General features: G+C 18.5%; 5 protein-coding genes and 1 long non-coding RNA gene across 8 annotated transcripts; 3 read left to right on the top strand and 3 right to left on the bottom strand.

The window, feature by feature from the left end:
* The first annotated feature begins 1 nt into the window (after position 1).
* LOC107995066 (uncharacterized) lies at positions 2-5,196 on the top strand. Of its 2 annotated transcripts, none has more exons than XM_062079851.1 (8): positions 2-99; positions 834-965; positions 1,079-1,240; positions 1,392-1,621; positions 1,703-2,852; positions 3,001-3,105; positions 4,047-4,081; positions 4,179-5,196. In XM_062079851.1, exons 2-8 carry the CDS (start codon positions 889-891, stop codon positions 4,997-4,999), a joined length of 2,580 nt encoding a protein of 859 aa, XP_061935835.1. In that variant the 5' UTR covers positions 2-99; positions 834-888; the 3' UTR covers positions 5,000-5,196. The 2 variants fall into 2 exon arrangements, with proteins under 2 accessions (XP_061935835.1, XP_061935834.1); XM_062079850.1 differs by lacking the exon at positions 2-99 and adding an exon at positions 163-293.
* On the bottom strand, positions 1,292-4,705 carry LOC133666725 (uncharacterized). Its single transcript, XR_009831244.1, has 2 exons — positions 4,566-4,705; positions 1,292-1,579 (listed from the first exon to the last, which is right to left on the bottom strand). It is a non-coding gene; the product is annotated as an uncharacterized LOC133666725 (long non-coding RNA).
* Positions 5,181-8,441, bottom strand: LOC107995088 (large ribosomal subunit protein mL42). The gene is made up of 2 exons (XM_017052335.3): positions 5,889-8,441; positions 5,181-5,632 (listed from the first exon to the last, which is right to left on the bottom strand). The coding sequence occupies exon 2, from the start codon at positions 5,630-5,632 to the stop codon at positions 5,273-5,275; it is 360 nt and encodes a 119-aa protein (XP_016907824.1). The 5' UTR covers positions 5,889-8,441; the 3' UTR covers positions 5,181-5,272.
* Positions 8,442-9,049: 608 nt separating this feature from the next.
* LOC107995052 (coiled-coil domain-containing protein 40) lies at positions 9,050-13,537 on the top strand. The gene is made up of 8 exons (XM_062079845.1): positions 9,050-9,402; positions 9,567-10,189; positions 10,685-10,928; positions 10,999-11,409; positions 11,531-12,052; positions 12,112-12,399; positions 12,491-12,649; positions 12,739-13,537. Exons 1-8 carry the CDS (start codon positions 9,283-9,285, stop codon positions 12,964-12,966), a joined length of 2,595 nt encoding a protein of 864 aa, XP_061935829.1. The 5' UTR covers positions 9,050-9,282; the 3' UTR covers positions 12,967-13,537.
* Positions 13,538-14,039: 502 nt separating this feature from the next.
* Positions 14,040-15,565, top strand: LOC107995059 (facilitated trehalose transporter Tret1). The gene has a single exon (XM_017052292.2). It carries the CDS (start codon positions 14,040-14,042, stop codon positions 15,459-15,461), a length of 1,422 nt encoding a protein of 473 aa, XP_016907781.1. The 3' UTR covers positions 15,462-15,565.
* Positions 15,566-20,353: 4,788 nt separating this feature from the next.
* Positions 20,354-22,924, bottom strand: LOC107995073 (kelch domain-containing protein 4). 2 transcript variants are annotated; one of them, XM_062079087.1, is made up of 9 exons: positions 22,826-22,924; positions 22,519-22,745; positions 22,136-22,306; positions 21,794-22,029; positions 21,551-21,717; positions 21,332-21,481; positions 21,050-21,265; positions 20,635-20,979; positions 20,354-20,544 (listed from the first exon to the last, which is right to left on the bottom strand). In XM_062079087.1, exons 2-9 carry the CDS (start codon positions 22,630-22,632, stop codon positions 20,384-20,386), a joined length of 1,560 nt encoding a protein of 519 aa, XP_061935071.1. In that variant the 5' UTR covers positions 22,633-22,745; positions 22,826-22,924; the 3' UTR covers positions 20,354-20,383. The 2 variants fall into 2 exon arrangements, with proteins under 2 accessions (XP_061935071.1, XP_061935072.1); XM_062079088.1 differs by lacking the exon at positions 22,519-22,745 and having other exon boundaries at positions 22,746-22,876.
* Positions 22,925-23,075: the final 151 nt, after the last annotated feature.

Raw genomic sequence — 23,075 nt, 5'->3', positions numbered from 1 at the left:
TAACAATTTTTATTACTCATACTTTTTCTCCAATTCATACATAAAATATAAACAAATACAAATATTATACATTGTTAAAATAAAAATTTACAAATATTGGTTATTATTATTTATTATTTATATATTATAAAATATACAAAAAAATATTTAAAAATTGTCTTTTATATACTTAATTTGATAAAATAAAAAATAAATTTAAACAGAATGTAAACAGTCAATAGAAACTTAATAACTTCAGGGCAAACAAAAAAAAATAAAGTGAATTGTAGTGTGCTTGATTTTAAATTTTCATAGTAAATATTTGATATAAAGATTTATAATAAAATTAATATAAAAAATATTAATTTTTAATAAAATATAATTATCATTTGTTTTATAATTAATTTATACAATATACTTTTAATAAGCCATTTACATTTATTAATTTTATCAGTTACAGTTATTATAGTTTTATTGTTGTGGAAAGTATTTATTATGTTCGTTATAAAGCTATATATATATTGTTTTATACAATCAAAAAATTTTTAAATTATTATTTTAAATATAAAAATAAAATAATAAAATATTATGCATTTTATATTTTATTTATTTTTTTTCATTTTATATTTTAAAAATGATTTATAAAAACTTTATAAAATACTATATGATATGTATAATGTATAAATTAAATTTTAAAGTATTTTTATTATAATTTTATATAATATTATCTTATTATAATTATATACAATATTTCTTTCAATTATTCAATTAATAAATGATACTTTTATATTTTAATTATGATATAATTTTTATCATACAATAAATATTTTATTTTTATATTCAATGCATAATAGGTTTAAAAATTGATAGAACAAAAATTTATCAAATTTCAATTATAATTGAAATATAATGTCGACTTTAAAAACAAAGGGATGTCTTTTTTTGGCTTCTTCTCTTTGCGATGGTTTAGAAGATAATAATATAAAGTAAGATCTTTAAAATTTTTTAAAAAAATTAAAAATTTAGATTAATATTATTATATAAATAATTTACATATTATTATATTTCAAAATTTTTATTTATTTATTTATTTTAATAGACAAGTAACTACTTTACTTTTAAATAAAGAAGCAAATCCAAATATTTTAATTCCTACATATGGAGTGACTCCATTTCACTTAGTAATAGGTAATGATTCTGAAGCATTTGCAGAAGAAGTTACTAAATTATTTTTACGTCATGGTGGTAATCCAAATATCAGGTAATTAATTAAAATAAAATTAAAGTAATTAATTTTTAATTTAAAATAAAATTGATTTTATATTTTGAAGAAAAATGTTTATTTGAAAATATATAAAAATATAATTTTTTCAATATATAACAATGAAGTGCTATTTTAATTAATCTTATAGATCAATAGATGGATTAACTCCAGTTCATGTAGCAGCAGCATGGGGTAGAGCCACAGTTTTAGAGTTACTTTTAGCAAATGGTGGAGATCCTCTTTGTTTGGATGATGAAGGACGTAGTCCATTTCATTATGCATTTGATGGTAAATATTATAAAGCAATTGTAATACTTGGAAAATATTGTGATAATACTACAAAAGAAGAAAAACCAACAAAATATAAAATGACTTTTGGTATGTAAAAAAAATAAATTAAATTTCAATATCTATTTATAATTAACTAATAAATGAATAAAAATTAAATATTTTTTATAGATAAACTGCTAATTAACACTGAAAACATAGTAGCTGAATATATTGTTCCAGAAATTTCAAATGTTATTGAAAGAAATATATTAATTGATACATTTAAAGAATATAAAGATGAAAAATTTACTGATATAAAACATATAAACACTTTTAATTTCAGTTACAATAATATAAATAATGATAATCAAGTTAATAATGCAATGACAAGTGCAGCAGAACTTCAAATTCGTGAAGAAATGGATAAAGAAAAGTTCTTAGTCAATGAAATTATTAATCAACTTTCAAATTCTTTAAAATCTAATTCTAAAGAAGATGAAATTAATGAGAAATATGAACAATTTAAAGAAATTTTATATGATACAAGTCCATCATCTACAATAAGTACTGATAATAATATGTCATATAATATAAAAGATAAATTTTCATTAAAGATAAAAGTAAGAAAACGATTTATTAGCCGTCGAAAAAATTTCTGTCAAAACAATAATATTAAAATTCCGTTAATATCTATATATGATCCAAGTGATTCTATTATAAGTAAATCGCCTAATTTTTTATCAAATAAATCAATAGAGATGGAACAAAAATACTTATCTCCAAAAATATCAAATAAAGAATTAAAATTTAAAACTTTTACACCTTGTATAACGAGAAATCGATCATTTCGATCAGAAGAATTTAATTTAGGAAAAGAAGTAGCAAGATCTACTCCAAGAAGAAAAAAACGATTTTATAGACAGTATTCATCACTTAGGAAACTCAGAAAAAATAATAAATTTATTTCTTCAGATAATACAAGTCCTGATGCAACAAATTCTTTGTCACCAAATCAAAGTTGTATAAAAGATTTGGATTATAAATTTAATAAAAACCTAGCAATAAAATTACATGAAAATAAATATGATGAGGATATGCCAATAAGTTCAAAGAAAAATGAAGTTAATGTTAAAACATGTATATCACAAAAAAATTTAATAGAAGAACTTAATAATAATTTTAGAACTTTAAACATAAAAAAAATAGATTTTAATAAAAAAAATAAACAACATTTAAAGGAATATATTTTACAAGAAAAATTTTCAGATAAAGAAGTAGAATTAAAAGTTAATAATACTATAAATACTTTTAAAGAAAATTTGAATACTTTTCTTTCAAGGTAGGATTATTTGTATCCAATATATATGTATATTTAACAATTATTTTAAATTTTATTTTAAATGCTATAATTTTTGTGATATTGCAATTTCTGAGATTTTATCACAAAAATATTTAATATTTTGAATTTGATAAATTATTTTTAATAGTTTCAGATCACAGTCATATGTTAGTGTACAAGAAGAATATAAATATGAAAACGCAGATGAAGGTGTAATTTTCTTAGAACGTAGAATTTACACATTATCACCATGGTAAGATAGTAAAAATATTCTTTTGAATAATATCAATGTTTGATTGATATTATACATATATATTATATATATATATATATATATATATATATATATATATTAACAAAATTTAATGGTTATCATAAGATTATCAAAAGATTATTTGAAATATGAAATATTAGTTTTTAGTATTTCAAGCATATACATTTATTGTATATATATAATAAATTTCGATATTATTAGATTATTAATGAATTCTTAAATCATTGCTTGAATACATAAAAATAAAATTTATTTTAATAATTTCAATTTCTATTTTTCTTTTTTAAATCAATCACGTTTATCACAATAAACAAATATATGAAATTTCATTTAAGCTTATTTTTATTTTATGAAAACTTGTATCCTTTAAATATATGAATTACTAAATCTAAAATTTCATATTTCAAATATTTTCTCTTCTTATGATTCAAATTTTGTTTTGATCGATTATAGTTTTATTTGATAGTACAACTAGATTTTTTGATAGTAAAAAAGAAATTATAGTATTCACATGGTTAAATATAATATTTTATTAGTGATTATATTAGTGACAGAGAAAATTACTAGCTTTTATTTATCTTCAATAAAGTGAAATCAAAAATGAAAAACAAAAATAAAAAAATAGAAAAAAAAGTTTAATTTCAATTTTCAATGAAATTTTCAAATTTCTAATAAATTTCATTCCAATTTTCTGAAAAAAAAATTCTATATCAATTTGCTAATTAAAATATGACTAATAAGAGAAAGTAATACAGAAATTATAAAATTATAAAGTTTAATCTTTCGAAGCAAAAATAAATAATGACAAAGAAATTTGAAATATTTTTTCTTTTAAAAAGAAAATACTATAGTTTTTTTGTACTTTGAATCAATGATCGCTTATTATTAATAATGAAATAATTATTTTTATTTATTTACAGTAAATCTGCAAATTCTACTTCATCTGAAAAATTATGTAAGATTTATTTAATAATTATTTTACACTTCAATTTATAGTATAACTTTTTATGGTATATAGTATATAATAACTTTTTTTATGTAAATTTATTTAGGGCCTAAATCATTAAATTTATCAATGAATCCAACAAATGAAGCGCTACGAAAGGAACTAATTTATTATGGCGATAATCCTGGACCAATAACTAATACAACCAGGCAACTCTATTTAAAACGTCTCACCAAATTAAAAAGTGGAATATATAATTCATCATTTTTTGAAATTAATCATTCTTCATTTAAAATGGATTGTTATGAATTTCAAATAAAACCATTCCTAATGTATGGAAATTGGGTTAATGATTTAGAAAGATACAAAATCATTGAAAAAAATGCTTTTAAAGAATTTTCTTTAGCAAGTCCTTCTAGAAAATGGAGAGAAGGAATGAATAAAACTTGCTTTAATTATTTACTTTTAGATCCACGTATAACAAAAGATTTACCTTCTCGTATAGAAAATCTAACAAAACCCATAGCTTGGACTACATTCCTTTCTGCTATTTTTTATGTGGGTAAAGGTACACGTAATAGACCATACTCTCATCTTAAAGATGCTTTTGATACATGGGTTTCAAATAAGAATTCTGAAAATGCAAAAATTCAACACATTTTAAGTATTTGGAATGCTGGATATGGAATTGTTTGTCTTCATATTTTTCAAAATAGTATTCCAGTAGAAGCTTATACACGTGAAGCTGCTATGATTGATGCTTTAGGAATACAAAAATTAAGAAATTCTAAAAATGGAGATTACTATGGAATAGTAGCAACATGGGATATAGAGGAAAAATGTAACTTTGGAAGATATTTATTATATCAAGCAATGCAAATATTTTTATATGAAGGAGAAAGACAAATATTACCTCAAAATTTATAGAACTTAAATGTCATTTTTTCTGAGAGACTAATTCTTGTTTAGATGTATTAATATATATTATTATGACTTTTGTGCGTGCGCGCACGCGTGTACGTATATATATGTATATAAATTTAAGAATATTTAAATAGGTGCAATAAAATGGAAGTAATTAATTTAATAAATAAAAAGATTGTAATAATAATTTTTTAAAATTATATTATTTTTTTATTTTAATATTCCTTTATTCTTTCTTTTATTATATTAATTTACATTTTAAAAATACATAACATATTACAGATATGGTCTGTCTGGTTCTACTTTTTTAAATCTCAACAACCGTTTTTTAGGATACCATCTATGTTTTGTAGTGTATGTCATTTTACGAAGTTCTTCAATGACAATTTCTTTTTTTTTATGCTTAAAAACATCAGCAATTTCTTTTTCACCAATACATAAAATAGAATTTGATAAAGTCTCTTTTTCTTGTGGTAGTGGTAATGAACATTTGTAAGGAAATTCTCGTTCTGGATGCCAACAGATAATCATATCATTATTTATTGGTATAACAAATTCTGAAGGTAATTTAAAAGAACTGAGACATCGTTTACAGAATATATTAATTGTGCGTCCAACGCCTAAGATAGCATTCATCTATTTAAAAATAAATAAATTAATATATATTTATATATTTTATAATTATTTATAAATAATGCACATAAGCAAAAATATATATATCATGATATATATAAAATGAAAATTTCAAAATAACCTTAAACTACTAAAAAAAAATTAGAATAAATATTTATATATCAATATGTATATTTTAAATTATTAAAAGTATTATAAATAATATATTTGAAATAAAATATTGATAAAAATATTAAAAATTAAATTAAAAAAAACTTACAGTAATGTAAACAATAGTATTATTGTATTCAATCACTTAATAAAAATTTGTTTCATTAATTCATACAATTGTCAGAAATATCGAAACAAAATGGCTTCCAATGATATCAAAAGATAACAATATAAGGAAATGATTTATTAAACGAAGACATTGAAACATGGACTTTAGTTGCTATTTCTACTATTTCTAAATGTGACTCAATTCTTCTTCAATAAATTACGAAAAAAATACGTAACCTTTTATTATTTTTATGGGACGATGTTTAATTTTTAGATTAACTTTATAGTGTTGTATCTTGAATTTTTTTTAATTTTGCTGTTTTTTTATTTGCAATTTTAAAATAAATAATAGGATTCAAATAAAATATTTAATAAATTTAAATATTTGATATTTTTGTATTAATATAATTTAAAAATTATTTAAAATTTATAATTCATGATTACATATATATATATATATATATATATATATATATGTAATCATAAATTATAAATTTTATATATATATATATATACAATTATATATAATAATAGCAATAGCAACATTAATAGCATGTTTTCCTTTTCTTTTAAAAAAAAGTAAGAAATAATTATTTCGCAATGTATAATCAAAGGATCCAGATTTCAAGTTTTGATTTGAAATGCAATGATATAATTTATATAAGACAAAATGTAAAGTCTACAATAAAATTATTATAACAAAAATAAATAAACTATTGAAATATAAAAATTCAGTTATAATATAAATATAATTAAGAGAAAAAGAAATATCATCAATGTTTCTAAACAAAAGAATATTCATTAATATTGATAAAAAAAATCTAAAAAAAGCAAAATTAAAGATTTGTTTGGATATTATTATAGTATAATAAAAATTCTCATTTATTGAATATTCAATATTTTATTGAAATGTATAAAACAATTTGGCTTGATTCAAATATAATAAAAAATATGTTTTTGAAAAGAATAAAAATAATATCATAAAAAATGTTATTATTAAATTTATTCTTAAAACATATCTTAAAACAGATATAAATGCTATAAAATAAATACTTTTCATTACTAATATATAAGAGCTTTGATGTATCAGATGTTAAAACTTTATGTATTTTAATATATATCATAAATATGAAATATTTAATCAAGATTCAAAGTGGCATTACAAAAAATTTATATAAGCGTTTTAATGTATACATATATAATGTTGGAAAAATGGAATTTATTAATTTTTTTTAATCAATAAGGAAATTATTATTTATGTATTTATTATTCGGTGAATATCATGCAATAATTTACTTGATGAACATGAAGAATTCAATTATATACATATTTTTCACAAAATTCAAAAAAGACAAGAAATTTTAAAAAATATTCAAAAATTCATGCAAAAGAAACAAAAGAAAATATCATCCATGACATGATAACTGATATTATCATATATTGCTAATGCATGAAAAAAGTATTATAGTAATGAATAGTTTTATATAATATTTTTATTAAAAAAATATAAAAAAATACTTTGATTATTTTCAATTTATTAAAATATTTTATAATTTTTAAAACTTAATCTATATGTTATATATAAGTTTGTACAAATATTTATAAATTTTAATATATAATTTCAAAGTATAATAGTACAATTTTAATATCTTGCTTCTTGAATATTTTAGATTTTTTTTAAATTAAAAATTTTCTAAAAAATTCTGCATAATAGATGATTTATATAAAATTAATATCAACAGTGAAAAAAATCTATTTTTAAAATCCATTATTATTGATACCATAAAAAAAATTAAAAGTTTAAATTCGATTAAAAACGATAAAAAAATAATAAAATTAATAAAAAAATAAAAAATAATAAAAATAATAAATTTATTAAATTTTTTTAATATTCAAAAATTGGTTAAAAAATTAAATAAATATAAGAATTTCTTTTAAAATACTATTATTTCTTATAAAAAATTTTTATATTTATTTAAATTTATAATCAATTTTTGACAAAAAATTTTGAATATAACTAAATATATAGAAATTACAAAGTTATTAGATATATTATATATTAATATATTATATATTGAATAAAACAAATTTAATAGAACTTTAGACTTGAATATATAGTGTTGCCATTTTATTTTTTTAAAACTAAAAAGGAATTATAATTAAATAAGATAAATTTTGATATAAAATTATAATTGAGGATTTTAAAGAGAAATTGATTTTTAAAAAATTATGTAATGTAACAATTTTATGTTCAACATTACTACATTCTAATATAAATATATTTTTTAACTATAATACAAAAAAAATTTTTAAATAAATTAAAAACAAAAATAATATGAAAGTGAAAAGTAAAAGAATATAACAAAAATTTCAAGATATATAAAATAGACAAAAAACACGTTAGAATTATTTAATATATATAAAAAATGAATAAAAAAATTAATTTTATTTTTTGATGAGATATGGAACTGATAGCAAACAAAATGATTTTTAAAAAATAAATTTATAAGTTGTATATTGTACAAGTATTATATTAATAAATTTTTTTATAATTTATTATAATTTTATTATTTATTGTATATTATTTGCCTGTAAAATTTACATATATATAATTTTTTTAAATCGATGAATTATAATAATTATGATCGATATTTTACTTAATGTAAAATTTTAAATTTAAAAAAAATATTAAAAAAAGTCTAAATTTTTGTTATACTTTAATCAAAATTTTGATTATTATATATTGTTTGGAAATAATATAATTTATAATAATTGCATTATTATTGTAACTATATTTTTTAATAAAAAAATTGTTTAAAAAATATAAATTATTCAAAAAATATTTTTCAAACATTTTGTATATTAGATGCTTTTAAGATATAATTCAAAACATCTATTGCTATTTTTTCAAATCATTATATTTAAAATTTTTCTATTATTTTAATAAAATTTTTAATTTTCAAACATTTTTACAATTTCAAAATTTAAAATATTGACAATTTTTATAATTATTAAATTATATATATATTATAATAATTATATATATATTATATACTGTTTAATAAAATAGCATTTTTTATAGTAAAATTATTATTTTATTATTTATAAAATTAGATATTAAGAGAAAAAATTTGATAAAAATATTGAAAGTTTTCTTTCTATTATTTTTTACTTCGCGACTGTTAATATGGTTACCATATAATTGAAACATAAATAAATCTTTTAGTATTGCAAGAAAAAGTTTAAAGAAGAAGATTAAAAATTTTATATATACATATAGATTAATTTTATTTAAGTGAATATTTAAAAAAAATAAAAAATAATTTTTTTTTTAAAAAACAGTTTCTAAATAATTAAAAAATTCGTAATAGAGCGCAATAAATTGTGTTTGAATTATGGCAACTACATTACATATTCTGAATCCAAATGATAATTTGATGAAAAAATTTCAAGAAACATTACATACACATTTATTGCATGTTGATAATAAACTTTCAGAAGAAATACTCAATCTTGTAAGTAAATAAATATAAAAATATAATAAATAATATATTTTTTTATGTATTTTATGTTACTATGTTTAATATTTACAGAAATTTTGTTAATTTTAAAATATTCATATTTATGTTTAAATAAAAATATATCTTCATAAAATATAGATATAATTATATATTTTTAGGAAACATCAATAAAATGTGCAGAAAAAGAATTAGAGTCAGAAGCTATACAACTTTATCAAATGCAGCAAGATGTTCAACATCAACATACAATATTACAACAATATATACAAGCATTGTCAAAAGTCACATTCTTGAGAGAAAAAAAAAATAACAATATAGAAAATGCTAAAGAAATTCTAAAACAAAATTATTCAAAATTGAAAGAAGAAAAAGATAAAAAAGAAAAACTATCTCAAAAATTAAAAAATTTGTTGGAATTTCATTCTTATTTATCTAAATGGGAGAAAGAATTAAATAATCATTTAATTATATCTAAACAATTGTCATTACAAGATATTAATAGAAATAAAATATTGATTAATAAAAAACAACAAAGAGATTTCATATTATATCGATTAAAAGAAGAAATATGGAAAATTGAATCAGAAATAGCTTATTTTGATGAGCAATTACAAATCAAAAATAAAGAAAAAGAAGATGCTAATAAAATGATAATTGATGCAAATACAGATCTAGAAACTCTGCACACAGAACATAAAGATTTACATAATATATGGAAATCTGTAGTAACTAATATTTCTAAAAGAAGTAATATTCATGATCAATTATATTTTGAACAAAAGTAAATATTAAAAAAAATAAAAACAAAAGAAAAAAATTATAAGTATATACATTAGTGTATTATATACAATGTACTCCCATTTAAAAATAAAAAATAAAATATGTATATAATATTTTTTAATTATATATAAATTAAATATAATATAATACAATATTATTAATATGTTAATAAAATATAAAAATTATTGCTATAATAATTGTTAGTAATATAATATAATCATATTTTAACTAGTTATTTAAACTAATGCTAAGTAAGTGGGAGTTTACTGTATATAAATTCACGATTTTATAAATAATTTGAAATATATTTTATAAATAAAATAATAAATTAAAATAAAATTTAAAATTTTATTTACATTTTAAGATAAATAATTTTTTATTTATATTAAATTTATTTTCTTTTTTGTTTATATTAAATTTTTCATAGAAAAAAATGAATTCATATGAATTATATTTTTTATATTTTTTTAATTTACTGAAAAATTAATTTTTTTAGAGAAGCACATAAATTATATAATGGATTGTTATTAGAAATACAAAAAGTAAATAAAGAAATAGAAAAAGAAATGGAAAATAATGAATATTTGACATCGTGGAACTTTCGAATAGAAAATAATATTAAAATTACATCACGAGCAATATCAGTATACAATGAAAAAATTGCAAAAAATAAAGAAGAATTATTAAACTTAACTAAAATTAATGAACAAACAGAATATGATTATAATGTTATACTTAGTGTATGTTAAATATGTTATAATTGTTAAATTAAAATATTACAACTATTATTATAAACTGATATAATTTCAGAAATATCAAAATTATCTTTATGAAGAAGAACAAGTAAATAAAAAGCTTGAAATTACTTTTCAAAAACAAAATAATTTAGAAAAAACAATATTTGAAAAATTAGAAGAAAAAGTTTTATGTAATAAGACAACTAAATATATAAATGAATTATTAATGAGTACAAAAAATATTGTACTAGAATATGAAATTTCAATTGCACGTATAGAAAATACATATGGAAACAATCTGTTACAATTAGAAAAACTTAAAAATCTTATTGAAATTAAAAAAACAGAATTATTGGAATTGACACAGAAGAATACTGGGAAAGAAAAACATATAGATGAATTACAAAAGGAAACAAAAAAATATGAAGCAATGATAGGAAAATCACAAACAAAACTTCTTGGAATAAATAAACTTATTGAGCAGGTTGTACATTTTTTTCTTTTATTTTTTAATTCAAAATATAATTTGATTATATTTTATTACATTACAAATTATATATATTTTATACATTACAAATGATATATTTATATATAAACAATTTTAGATATTACCAAGTATTGGTGGAGAAGAATTGAGTCCACAAGATTTAAAAATTGTTAGTTTAGAAAAAAATATTCAAGAACTTCAACAAAATATTAAAAAAGCACAACAATTTTGGTTGCGTCAACAAGGTTTTTTCGTTTCATTAAGTCAACAAAGAGAATCACAGTTAAGAGAATTAAATCTTCTTGAAAAGGAAATTATGATAATAGGACAAAAAAATTTTAAATTGGAATATGCATTAGAAATGCTTACAAAGGAAGAAGCAAATGTAAATAAAATTATAACTTCTCTTAATCAAAAATTATCCCGTATGAATTCAAATTTAGTAGTACAAAAAGATTTAGAAAAAGAATTGGAAGATAAAAATTGTATAATGAAAAACGAATGTCTTTTATCTTTTCAAGAATTAGAATTAGAAGTTATAAAAATACAAAGTGATTTAAAAAATTTATGTACAGAGAAAATTATACTTAAGGAAGAATTAAATTCTGCACAACAAGAAAGTTTAGCATGGGAAAAAAAGGTAATTTATCACAGTATCACTTATTTCTTTATAATTGTTATAATATTAATATAATTAAGGTACAATTATTACAAGATACGATTAAAAATATGAAAGAAGAATCAAGTACTGGAGGTATAGCTTCAATGAAAAGTGAAATTCATAGAATGGAAATGAGACTTTCTTATTTAAAAAAAATTCAAGAAAAATTAATTCATGATATGAATCTTTGCATTACAAGAAGAGATATTATAGTTGACAAAATGTTTGGTAAACTTAAAAAAAATCCAAAAGTAAAACATAACGAAAAAATTATAATGTATAAACGTTTATCTGATCAAAAAGTAAAAATCAAACAATTTTTAAAGGTAAATTAAAATAATTAATTTTTAATGAGATTATATATTTTATTATTTTATAAATTATATATTTATATATTATATATTTTATCATTAACAGATTACAAAACAAACTGACAATATGATAGAAAAATTAAAAATTCAAATAACAAGCATTCAGGATAAATTAATTAAATGTCAAGAATTTTTACAAAATCTAAAAATACATGTTCAAACTATAGAAAACGAAATTGAACAAATGGAATTATTAAAATATCATGTATGTTTTTATATACATCATATCATTAAAATTATTCTATAATTTTTTATACTTAATTTTTATACTTAATATTATTTTTCAATTTTTAGAATTTACATAGTTTAGTTCTTAAGCAAAGAAAAGTAAAACAATTATATGATATAAAAAATGGTATATATAAAATGATTTATAAAAACGAAAATATAATTGAAGAAAATTTGCAAAGAGAACATTATTGTAGAGAATATTTAAAATGTACATTAGAAAAAACTAATCATGATTTTCCAACATTAAAAAATAGCATAAAAAGAGTGTTACTTACTTTGCAAACATTTTAAAAAATTAATGAATGTATAAGATAAGGTAAAATAATTATTGTTATCATAAATGAATACAAAGGTACAAAGTTCTAGTAACTGTTTTAAGAAAGTATTTTACTAAGTTACAATAAAATAATATCATATAAAATTTTTCAATGTAAAAAATATAATTTGAAATTATATATTTAAATATTTATTAGTATTTAAAGAAATATTAAAGAAATAAAAAATTTGGTAAAAATTGAAAAGATTAAAAATATTATGATCTAAGAAGAATAAAGAAAATATAGATAAGAACTTTATATTTAGCAAATGCGATAGACGAATCACAAATTCGATCAAGATTAATTTTAATCCAGTCATATCACTGATATGAAATATTAAGGTAAATCATCAGAATATCATTACTATCTATAAATAAAATATATATAAAGTATAAATAATATAAATATATATAATCGAATTTAAAAAAGATAAACAAAAATATTTTTATCTTAAATTGATTTTTTAAATTTTTCTAATTTTATTTATTTACAATATATATATACAATATATAATAGTGCAAACTATAATAAAAAGATAAGAAATATTTTGTTTCATTATTTATAACAATAATAATAGATAATACTATTGTAAATATTGTAAGAATAAATATTTAATTTAATATAAATAAAATTCTACTAGCAATAGATTTAAATTGAAGTAAAATGTAAGTACTTATTCTATATTTAAAATATTTAAAATATTTCATTAAGATTTTAAATTTTTTTATCTGATTATATCGCATATTTGCTGCAAGAATAAACAAAAATCACAATTTTAAAATAAATTTAATAATTTTGAATTATTATAGGAATATCAGAATATCAAATTGAAAGTTTATAGTTTAGAAATTCATTTATAGAATTCCACAACAATAGTTTTTTTTTTTTATTAATAATTCAATAAATGTAAATTTAAAATTTTAAATTATATTATTTTTCCAGCAAATATGCAAAAGTTTTGACAATTATAAAAATAATGTTTAAAAAATCTCACAAATAAAATTAAATTAATTATTTTTAGCTATTTATTAAAATAATTTCAAGAAAATGAATGAGAATCATCTTGGAATTTCACAACAAATTTTAATTTCCAATACTGGAGATCAAGTATTATCAACTAACAGACTAGTTCAATATATTGCTAGTTTGGCATCTACACTTGGAGCCTTAGCAGCTGGAATGACATTAGCATGGACTTCTTCTGCTGGTGCTGATGGCAAAAATTTAGAATCTTTATATGATATACATATATCTAAAAATGAATTTTCATGGATTAGCTCACTAGTTGCAATAGGTTCAGCAGTGATATGTATTCCTATTGGTATTCTTACTGATATGATAGGAAGAAAATATTCAATGCTCTTGATGGTGGTACCTTTTAGTATAGGCTGGTTGCTTATAATTTTTGCCAAATCTGTGATTATGTTTTATATTGGTAGATTCATTACTGGTCTTAGTGGTGGAGCCTTTTGTGTAGCAGCACCAATATATACAGCAGAAATAGCTGAAAATGAGATCCGTGGAACTCTTGGATCATATTTTCAATTACTTCTTACTACAGGCATTCTTTTATCATATATTTTAGGAACATTTGTTAATATGCGAATATTGTCTATTATATCTGCTCTTGTACCACTTATTTTTTTTGTAGTTTTTATGTTTATGCCAGAATCACCATTTTATTATTTAAAAAAAGGCAATGAAAAATTTGCTAGAAAAAATTTAATTAAATTACGTGGTATTCAATATAATATAGAAAATGAGTTACAAAATCAAAAAAATGCATTAGAAGAAACTAATAAAAATTCAATTTCTTTTTGGATTTTAATTAAATCTAAAACGACTTTAAAAAGTTTTATAATCGCTTATGGTCTAATGTTTTTTCAACAATTAAGTGGCGTTAATGTTGTTATATTCTATACTAACAGTATTTTTGAAAAAGCTAATACTGGTTTAAATTCTGGTTACTCAACTATTATAGTAGGTGTAATGCAAGTCTTGGCTGTATTTGTAAGTACATTAATAGTAGATCGTGCAGGTAGAAGAATATTATTATTGATATCTATAATATTTTTATGCTTAACATCTTGTACACTTGGAGTTTATTTCTATCTTTCAAAAAATGAAATAGATGTTAATTCAATTAAGTGGTTACCTTTAGTTTCTGTATGTATTTTTATTATTATGTTCAATGTGGGTTTTGGTCCACTTCCATGGATGATGATGGGTGAAATTTTTGCACCAGAAGTAAAGGGTGTAGCTGCAAGTAGTGCTTGTCTTTTTAATTGGATATTGGTTTTTATTGTAACTAAATTCTTCAGTGATCTTTCAGAGACAATTGGTCTTGCTGCTACATTTTGGTTATTTGCTGTAATTTGTCTTATTGGAACTTTCTTTGTATACTTTATAGTTCCTGAAACAAAAGGAAAATCTTTGGAAGAAATTCAAAGAGAATTAAATAACTTATAATATTATTGTTTAAAAATTATTTATTTATAAAATTTATCAATTTATTGGATTAATAAAATAATGTTGTTTTTGTGAAAAAAAAATAAATCATTTATTATAAGATATTCACAGTTTTTAAATTATTTATATTGTAAAATTATTATAATCTACTAATAAGTAGATTATATAAAAAAATTAAAATAAGATTATATAAAATATAGATTATATAAAAAGATATAAAATAGTTGATATTTGCCGAAATATATATACAGAGTGTTTATGAAAATGTAGAATATTATGGAGGGTAGATTCTAGATATCAAAACAATAAAAAAAATTCATATATATATGTGTCCAATAAGGCTTAATTAACGAGTTATAAGCATTTTAAGTTTATATTAGATAGAGCGAAACAGCGAAAGAGTGAGAACGTTTAACTAGGTATGCGGCAATACTGTACAATGTTGCTTATGTAATGGAATCCCATGATGAAAGTAAATATACTGATATTTTTTTATATACAATTGATTATTTCGAATGAATTTCAATATAAGATAATATACAATGTATATAAATATCTTGTAATGTAACTAATGCAACATTTTTATATTATTTAAAAAAAAAATTTTAATTATGCATTAAAATTTATGTAATTTATTTAATAGAAATTTATCTCAGACAAATTATAGCAAATTCCACAATAATTATGGATTATACAATCATTATATTTCATTTTCATTATCACATTTCATTTAAAATTATAAATGAATCATTGTATTTACTTAATTTGCCATATTTAAATCTATAGAAGCAAATCAAAACACACTTCTATAAGATTTCGAATTAAAAAGATTGAATATATTTTTATATGTACAATTGTTTTTCTATTTTCATATGTACAAGAAAGTCCGAAATATTAATGATAATTGAATCAATTTAAATTTCAGATTATTAAATTATCCAATCAAATCACTAATAAATATTTATCTTCATTTCACTTGCATTAAATATTTTTTATTTTTATGCAGAAAAATAATAATCGATTTGGATATCACTTATTAATAATATAAATCAATATTACATTACACATTAATATCACATAAAAAATGCATACATATCGCAATTGTTTTTTTTGTATGTTTGAATGAATATTGCAAATTCATTAATTTTTTTTATACTTTTATTTCTAATATACGTTACATAAACAATATTATGAATTAACTGAGTCCGGAACAAAACAACACTATCTTAGTAACGAGAAAGATTATTGACCTAGATTTTCATATTTTTATGTAAAATACACAAATATAACATTCGATTTCGAATATTATTTTTTCTTTTTATCAATTCTCTTTTTCTAATGTCCAGCATTTAATTGTTAGCAACGCTATTTCGGTAACATATTGTGGCGGAGTCAAGTTCAAAATTTAATGAAATAATATATATTTGAATATTTGTTTAAAATAAAATTTTAATTAAATAATTTTCATATAAAATTAAATTGTACAAATTATTGTAAACAATAATAAATAATAATCGAAATAATTTTATTGAAAGAAATTAACGTGAATAAAAAAAAATTTAATATGTAATAATAATGTGAAAAAGGAAATATGATTTTTTTAGTAAGTATAAGATAGTAGCATTAGTATTATATTAAAATATAAAATATAAAATATAAAAAATAATGAATTTCAACTTTTCTATTTAAATTAATCTCATATGGGAATAAAATTATATGTTAAATTTAAATAAAATAGAGACAAGATTTTTCAATTGATACTTCAATTGATTTATAAATTTCAAATTGATTCAAGTATTATTAGTGATTTTTTTGTACACATAAGAATAAATTAGTTTATAAAAAAATATATTCAATCTTTCTAATCTGAAATCTTATGTTTTGAATGTGTTTTGATTTGTTTCTATGGATTCCGCAGATTATAATAGATTATCATACAACAATTTAACTATGGATTTAATATGTTATAATATTATGTTTGATAAAATAATTTATCTATAGATTTATGTAAAGTCATGTATATGTTAATATTCTGAAATTTACTAAAACTTCCGAGATAAGTTTTTGTTAAATAAGAAGTTACATAATACATTATATTACATTACATTGAAATTTATTTGAAATAATCAATTGTATATAAAAAAGTATCAGTATATTTATTTTCATTGAGGAGTTCCGCTACGCAAGCGATATTGCAATACAATACTATTGCGTATCCACTGACTATTCTCGCTCTTTTGCCGTCTCGCTTTATTTAACATAAACTTAAAATCCTTATAATTCATTAATTAAGCCTTATCGGATCTATATGTGTATATGAACTTTTTTTATTGTTTTGATATTTAAAATTCACCCTCTAAAAGACTTACATTTTATAAACACCTATATATATCTATTAGATCTAAAAATTAATTTAATATCTTTTTAAAATAAAATTATCATTTATTTATATAAACAAATTCTCATTTATAAAAAAAAATGTAAAATTATACAATTCTTTAAAATATTTGTCATTATTTTTGTGATTTCATCTCATTTTTTAAATAATTTTCGAATTCTTTAACAAAAAAAAGGCAATTTTTAATAAAGTTATCAATACCTTTTTTTAATATTTGAAAATATTATTTGAATAATTTAAATAAAATAAATAATTTGATATATAATTTTAATATTTAAAATATAATCTTGAATATTTTAATACTTTACTAAATACTTTAAACTAAAAACACTATACTGAAACCGATATATTATCAAAAACCAAAATAAAATAATTTTTATTTTTTCAATTATTTTATTGTGAAGGATAATAATAATTGTTTAATTGCTTTATGACATGAAATATCTCATGATATAATGTCATTTATACAATATTATGAATGAGATATGTTGCATATCCGATTAATAATTAATATTAATAAAAATTTAATTTAAAATTTATAGTATATGTATATTATAATATAAATATATAGTATTATATAGTATTATATAGTATTATATATAGTATTATAATATAAAATAAATTTGATAAAATTACTAAATTTTATTAATAATAATAATAATAATAAGATTTATTTATTAAATATAATAGTTAATAAGAATAAAGTTTATATTAATATTAATAAAATTTAAATTTATCTTATTAAAATTTAGTAAAATTTATTAATTTTTTTTAATATTAATAAAATACAATATTAATAACATATGAAATATCTTATTCACAATCACAAAATGATTGAAAATTAAAACTAAAATGTTTTTAATCATGTTTTTTTTTAATTAAAAATAATATAAAATATAAAAAATTATAAATTTGTAAATATATAATATATAATATTGTATATACTGTAATAATACAATAATATGTACTGTAATAATACAATAAATTTATAAATTTACAATTTGTTGAATTTGAATATTAATAACTTAATATCGAATAAATTATATCTTAATAATGATAAAATAAATTTAAGAGATGCAAATAATTTTTCAACATTGATGACATTAATAAGATTTTCAATTCAAAAAATTTCGAAACTTTGGAGATACATAATGCATACGTAATATATTATAATATATTATAATATATAATATAATATATATTATAAATATATGTTATTATAAATGTATATTATATATAAATATATATTATAAATATATATTATAATTTTTTTTTGCTATTTAATTTTAAAAGGAGAAAAAAATTAATTTTAAAAATTAATTCAAAATGAAAATTTGGCTATTTCTCGATATTATATTATGATTCAAAAGAGAATTTTAAGATAAAAATTCTTTTAATGATATTATCATTTAGTAAAAAATTTTTTAATTATTTATGTGATCAGAAAAAAGTTATTATATAAAAATTTATAATTTTTTTTTTAATTTATTTTTTCGAAATCTTAATCAATAGTTTCAATAATTATGAAACAGCATAAAAAATAAAAATTTTTTTTTATTTTAAATACAAGTTTTTTTGTATTACTATTTTATTTTGCAAAACAAAAATAATATAATCTAGAAAAAGAAATTTCTGGATCTTACATAAATAATATTATAATGGTAATTTTATTTACGTGTACAATAATTTTTGTTTCAATCATAAAATATTTATATAATATTTTGTACATTTAATACATCTTTTAATTAGAAAAATAAAAACGAGTTGTAACATTTGAAATATAAAATTAACGATTTGCTAAATTTCAACAATCATCAGAATATTATTAATCATAATATCCCTTTTTTCATTTGCAAATATATTGTATGTAAGAACATATTTTAGTTTTGATATTATATTTTGATATAACAACTAATATTACAACTAATATAACAAATAACATTATAACATCTGTATCATATATATCAATTTTACTATATCTTTAAAATTTCGGTTTTAAATTCTTGTTTAAAAATAAAAAATTAGTAATAAATAATATTGATTTAATATCTAATTAAAATAATAGACAACAATTATAAATAAAGTCAAGTTAGAAAAATGATTCAGGAAAATTATATTTTTACAGGAAAATTTCTTGATTTAAGAAATAAATTATATTTTTTGTTTTTTTTTTTTGTAAAACTCAAAAGATTTGTTTCATTTAAGTTTATTGCCTTTAAGAATCAATTGATATTTGATAATGATTTATATTGATAGTTTGAAAATTAAAATAATTTATAACTTCATTTATATTTCGTCAAATAGAATATTTGATTTATATTTAAATCAAAATTATAAATGATTTAATATAAAGATATCAAATTCTATATTTGATATATATATGACGTATCTTATAATATATATATAAGGGTATATATATGTATATATATATATTATATAAAGATATATATAAGTTTAAATATTATAAAAATAATTTAAAAAATAACATATTCAATTCATTTTATTTCATAATATATATTTATTATTATTTTTCATTAATATTCATTTGCATATCTATAAAATTATTTTCATTACTATCATCTGTATCTTCATTATCTGTACTAGAATCTGTACTAGAATCATACCAAGTTTGGGAAGATAAATCATCTTTTAATATTGTTTTCCATTCATCTAATTTTCGACAATCTATAAAAATAATTAAATATAATATTTATTGTCATTTTATAAAATTGTATTGCACATATGTACTTATAAACACATATATAATAAACACACCTAAACTATAAAAATCATTAAGTGTATATTGTCGATTTCCATCTTCAAACATACCACCATATAAATATAAAACATTATGTTTTACAACAAGTCCACAATTTATTCGTGGACATGGAATGAATATATTTTTATACATGTTTTCTTTTTTATCAATAGTAATTTTTTGTGTTGATCCTATTGTAACTGTAAATATTCCATCATCATCAATAACTGTAGAATTAATAGAAGTAGAGGGCGCTTCTTGCATTTCTTCATTATTATCATCTTCATTTTCATCTTGTTCTTCTTTCTTCAGTTTTCTTCTTCGATGTTGTGTATTTATATTTTTTTTTCCATTTAATATTACTGATATTAAACAACAACACATTTACTTTTTTAAATTTAATCATAACATCAAAATAATTAATATATCTACCTATGTGCCATTGGAATTTTTCCAAATCTAAAACTAATAAGTCATTGTAAAATATTCCATGGAGTTCTTCTTCATTTTCTTCATCAAAAACTCCACCAAATAAATAAGCCAAATTTGAATGGATTAAACTAGCTGATATGCCACATCTTGGTGATAATTTGATTCCTGTTTGTTTTACAGATATCCATTTCCATTTTAAACCAGTTTGATCATATTCTATGATATAAATATATAACATTATTTAAAAATTTAATGTGTATATTTTATACAAAAATTACTTACTTTCAGGAATCATTAAGAACATATCATTATGTATACATCCTTTGTCAACATCTTTTTTTATTCTTTCCTTATTATAACCACCATATAAAAGAAGTTTATTTTCAGAAATTGGTAATAGAATGCTTCCAGATCTTGGAAGTGGTGGAATACCTGTAATTTTATATATCTTTAATAATATAACAATTATTATTTTAATAATAAAACTTTAAAAGATTTTACCAGATAATTCAATTTTATGCCATATATATGTTTCAAGATCAAATATATGTACATCATTATAATATTTATAATCTTTCAAATTGTCATGAAAACCACCAAAAATTACCAATTGTTTTTTTATATGAACCATTCTGTGACCACTTCTAGCTGATGGTCCACCAGGACGTCTTAAAAAAAAAAAAAAACAAGAAAAACAAATAAAAATATTTAGTAATAAAATATTTAAAAAATATTATAACATACAAAATTTTTATCCATTTTTTCTCTGCAAATCGATAAACCCATAAATCTTTATAGTGATAAAATTGTGATTCTGAAGGACTTGAAAATTCACCACCAAATATCCAAAATTCTCCTTTATTTGCAGTTGTAGTTACTGCTTGATGACCACATCGTGGAGGTGGAGCACCAGGTATTTTTATAATCATCCATTCATTTTTATTTAAATTATATATAAACATATCACCATAAACAAATGTCTGAAAATAATTGAAATTTATTAAATAATTTATAAAATATATTAAAATAATTAATTGAAATAAATTTTATTTAGTAAAATTTTATATTATTATATTATTAGTTTACCATTCGTCCATCATGAAATTCTCCACCAAACATAATAAGCTCATCTTTGAAAGGATGTGCTGTTAAGGTAAAATTTATACGTCTAGATGGTGGTGCTACAGTTTTTTCAATAATACATTGTCTTTTAGCTTCTTCTTTTTCAATTTGAGCAATAATATTTTCTATGTCATCCTAGCAAATATAAAAATAAATCAGTATTATTTTTGTATTATTTAACTTAAAATTATGATTACATTGAATAAAAATGAAATATAATAAAAATTTATCTTTTATTTTAAATTAAATATATTTTAATATAAAAATTTTATAATTTATAAATTTTTAAAAAATGCTTTATAAATTTATAAAAATGCCTTATATTATATATTATACATTTATCTAACCTCGCCAAGTTTAGCTAATTCTTTTTTCTGTTTAGCATTCAACTTCTTTTCAGTTTTAAGTGCAGTTTTTTCATTACCATTTATTTTTTTTTTGTTTTTATCTTTTTTACCCATTTTATATGGAAAATTTTTTTGAAAGTAGAAAACACTCAATTTTGAAATCTTAATTTTCCACGATATAAGTACATTTGTTTAAAATATGGATCATGGATTAAACTTATGAATACCTAGGAATAGGAATGAAAATAAGAATATCTGAGGTCACTAATATCTTTTTTTCTTTTTGTTGTTATATATATATATATACCATAAAATTTATAATATGACTTGTATAATGACAATATGAAAAATAAATATTTATATATATATAAATAAGCATGACTTCAAATAATTAAAATAAATCATCTATCTGATATCATATATCTATATAATGAGCAAATAATGATATAAGTTTTTATTTTCGAAGCAATATATAAACTTTATGAAATGAAATTTAATTATAATTAAATCTAAAATATATATTTTATTTTGTTTTATTATTTATTATTTTTTATATT

Source organism: Apis cerana, linkage group LG9 (genome assembly GCF_029169275.1).
Source record: "Apis cerana isolate GH-2021 linkage group LG9, AcerK_1.0, whole genome shotgun sequence".
In the NCBI taxonomy this organism is placed as follows: Eukaryota; Metazoa; Arthropoda; class Insecta; order Hymenoptera; family Apidae; genus Apis; species Apis cerana.
This window is presented reverse-complemented; position numbering and strand designations above follow the sequence as displayed.

What these genes read in the sequence shown, in the direction of transcription:
- LOC107995052 (XM_062079845.1), top strand. Translation starts at nt 9,283, where the DNA reads ATGGCAACTACATTACATATTCTGAATCCAAATGATAATTTGATGAAA. An exon ending in GTTTAGCATGGGAAAAAAAG is followed by an intron (nt 12,053 to 12,111) that starts GTAATTTATCAC and finishes AATATAATTAAG; the next exon opens with GTACAATTATTACAAGATAC. An exon ending in TGGAATTATTAAAATATCAT is followed by an intron (nt 12,650 to 12,738) that starts GTATGTTTTTAT and finishes TTCAATTTTTAG; the next exon opens with AATTTACATAGTTTAGTTCT.
- LOC107995066 (XM_062079851.1), top strand. Translation starts at nt 889, where the DNA reads ATGTCGACTTTAAAAACAAAGGGATGTCTTTTTTTGGCTTCTTCTCTT. An exon ending in TTAGAAGATAATAATATAAA is followed by an intron (nt 966 to 1,078) that starts GTAAGATCTTTA and finishes TTATTTTAATAG; the next exon opens with ACAAGTAACTACTTTACTTT. An exon ending in TACTTCATCTGAAAAATTAT is followed by an intron (nt 4,082 to 4,178) that starts GTAAGATTTATT and finishes AAATTTATTTAG; the next exon opens with GGCCTAAATCATTAAATTTA.
- LOC107995059 (XM_017052292.2), top strand. Translation starts at nt 14,040, where the DNA reads ATGAATGAGAATCATCTTGGAATTTCACAACAAATTTTAATTTCCAAT.
- LOC107995073 (XM_062079087.1), bottom strand. Translation starts at nt 22,632, where the DNA reads ATGGGTAAAAAAGATAAAAACAAAAAAAAAATAAATGGTAATGAAAAA. An exon ending in AATTTCATGATGGACGAATG is followed by an intron (nt 22,030 to 22,135) that starts GTAAACTAATAA and finishes AATTATTTTCAG; the next exon opens with ACATTTGTTTATGGTGATAT. An exon ending in TAATGATTTTTATAGTTTAG is followed by an intron (nt 20,545 to 20,634) that starts GTGTGTTTATTA and finishes TTATTTTTATAG; the next exon opens with ATTGTCGAAAATTAGATGAA.
- LOC107995088 (XM_017052335.3), bottom strand. Translation starts at nt 5,632, where the DNA reads ATGAATGCTATCTTAGGCGTTGGACGCACAATTAATATATTCTGTAAA.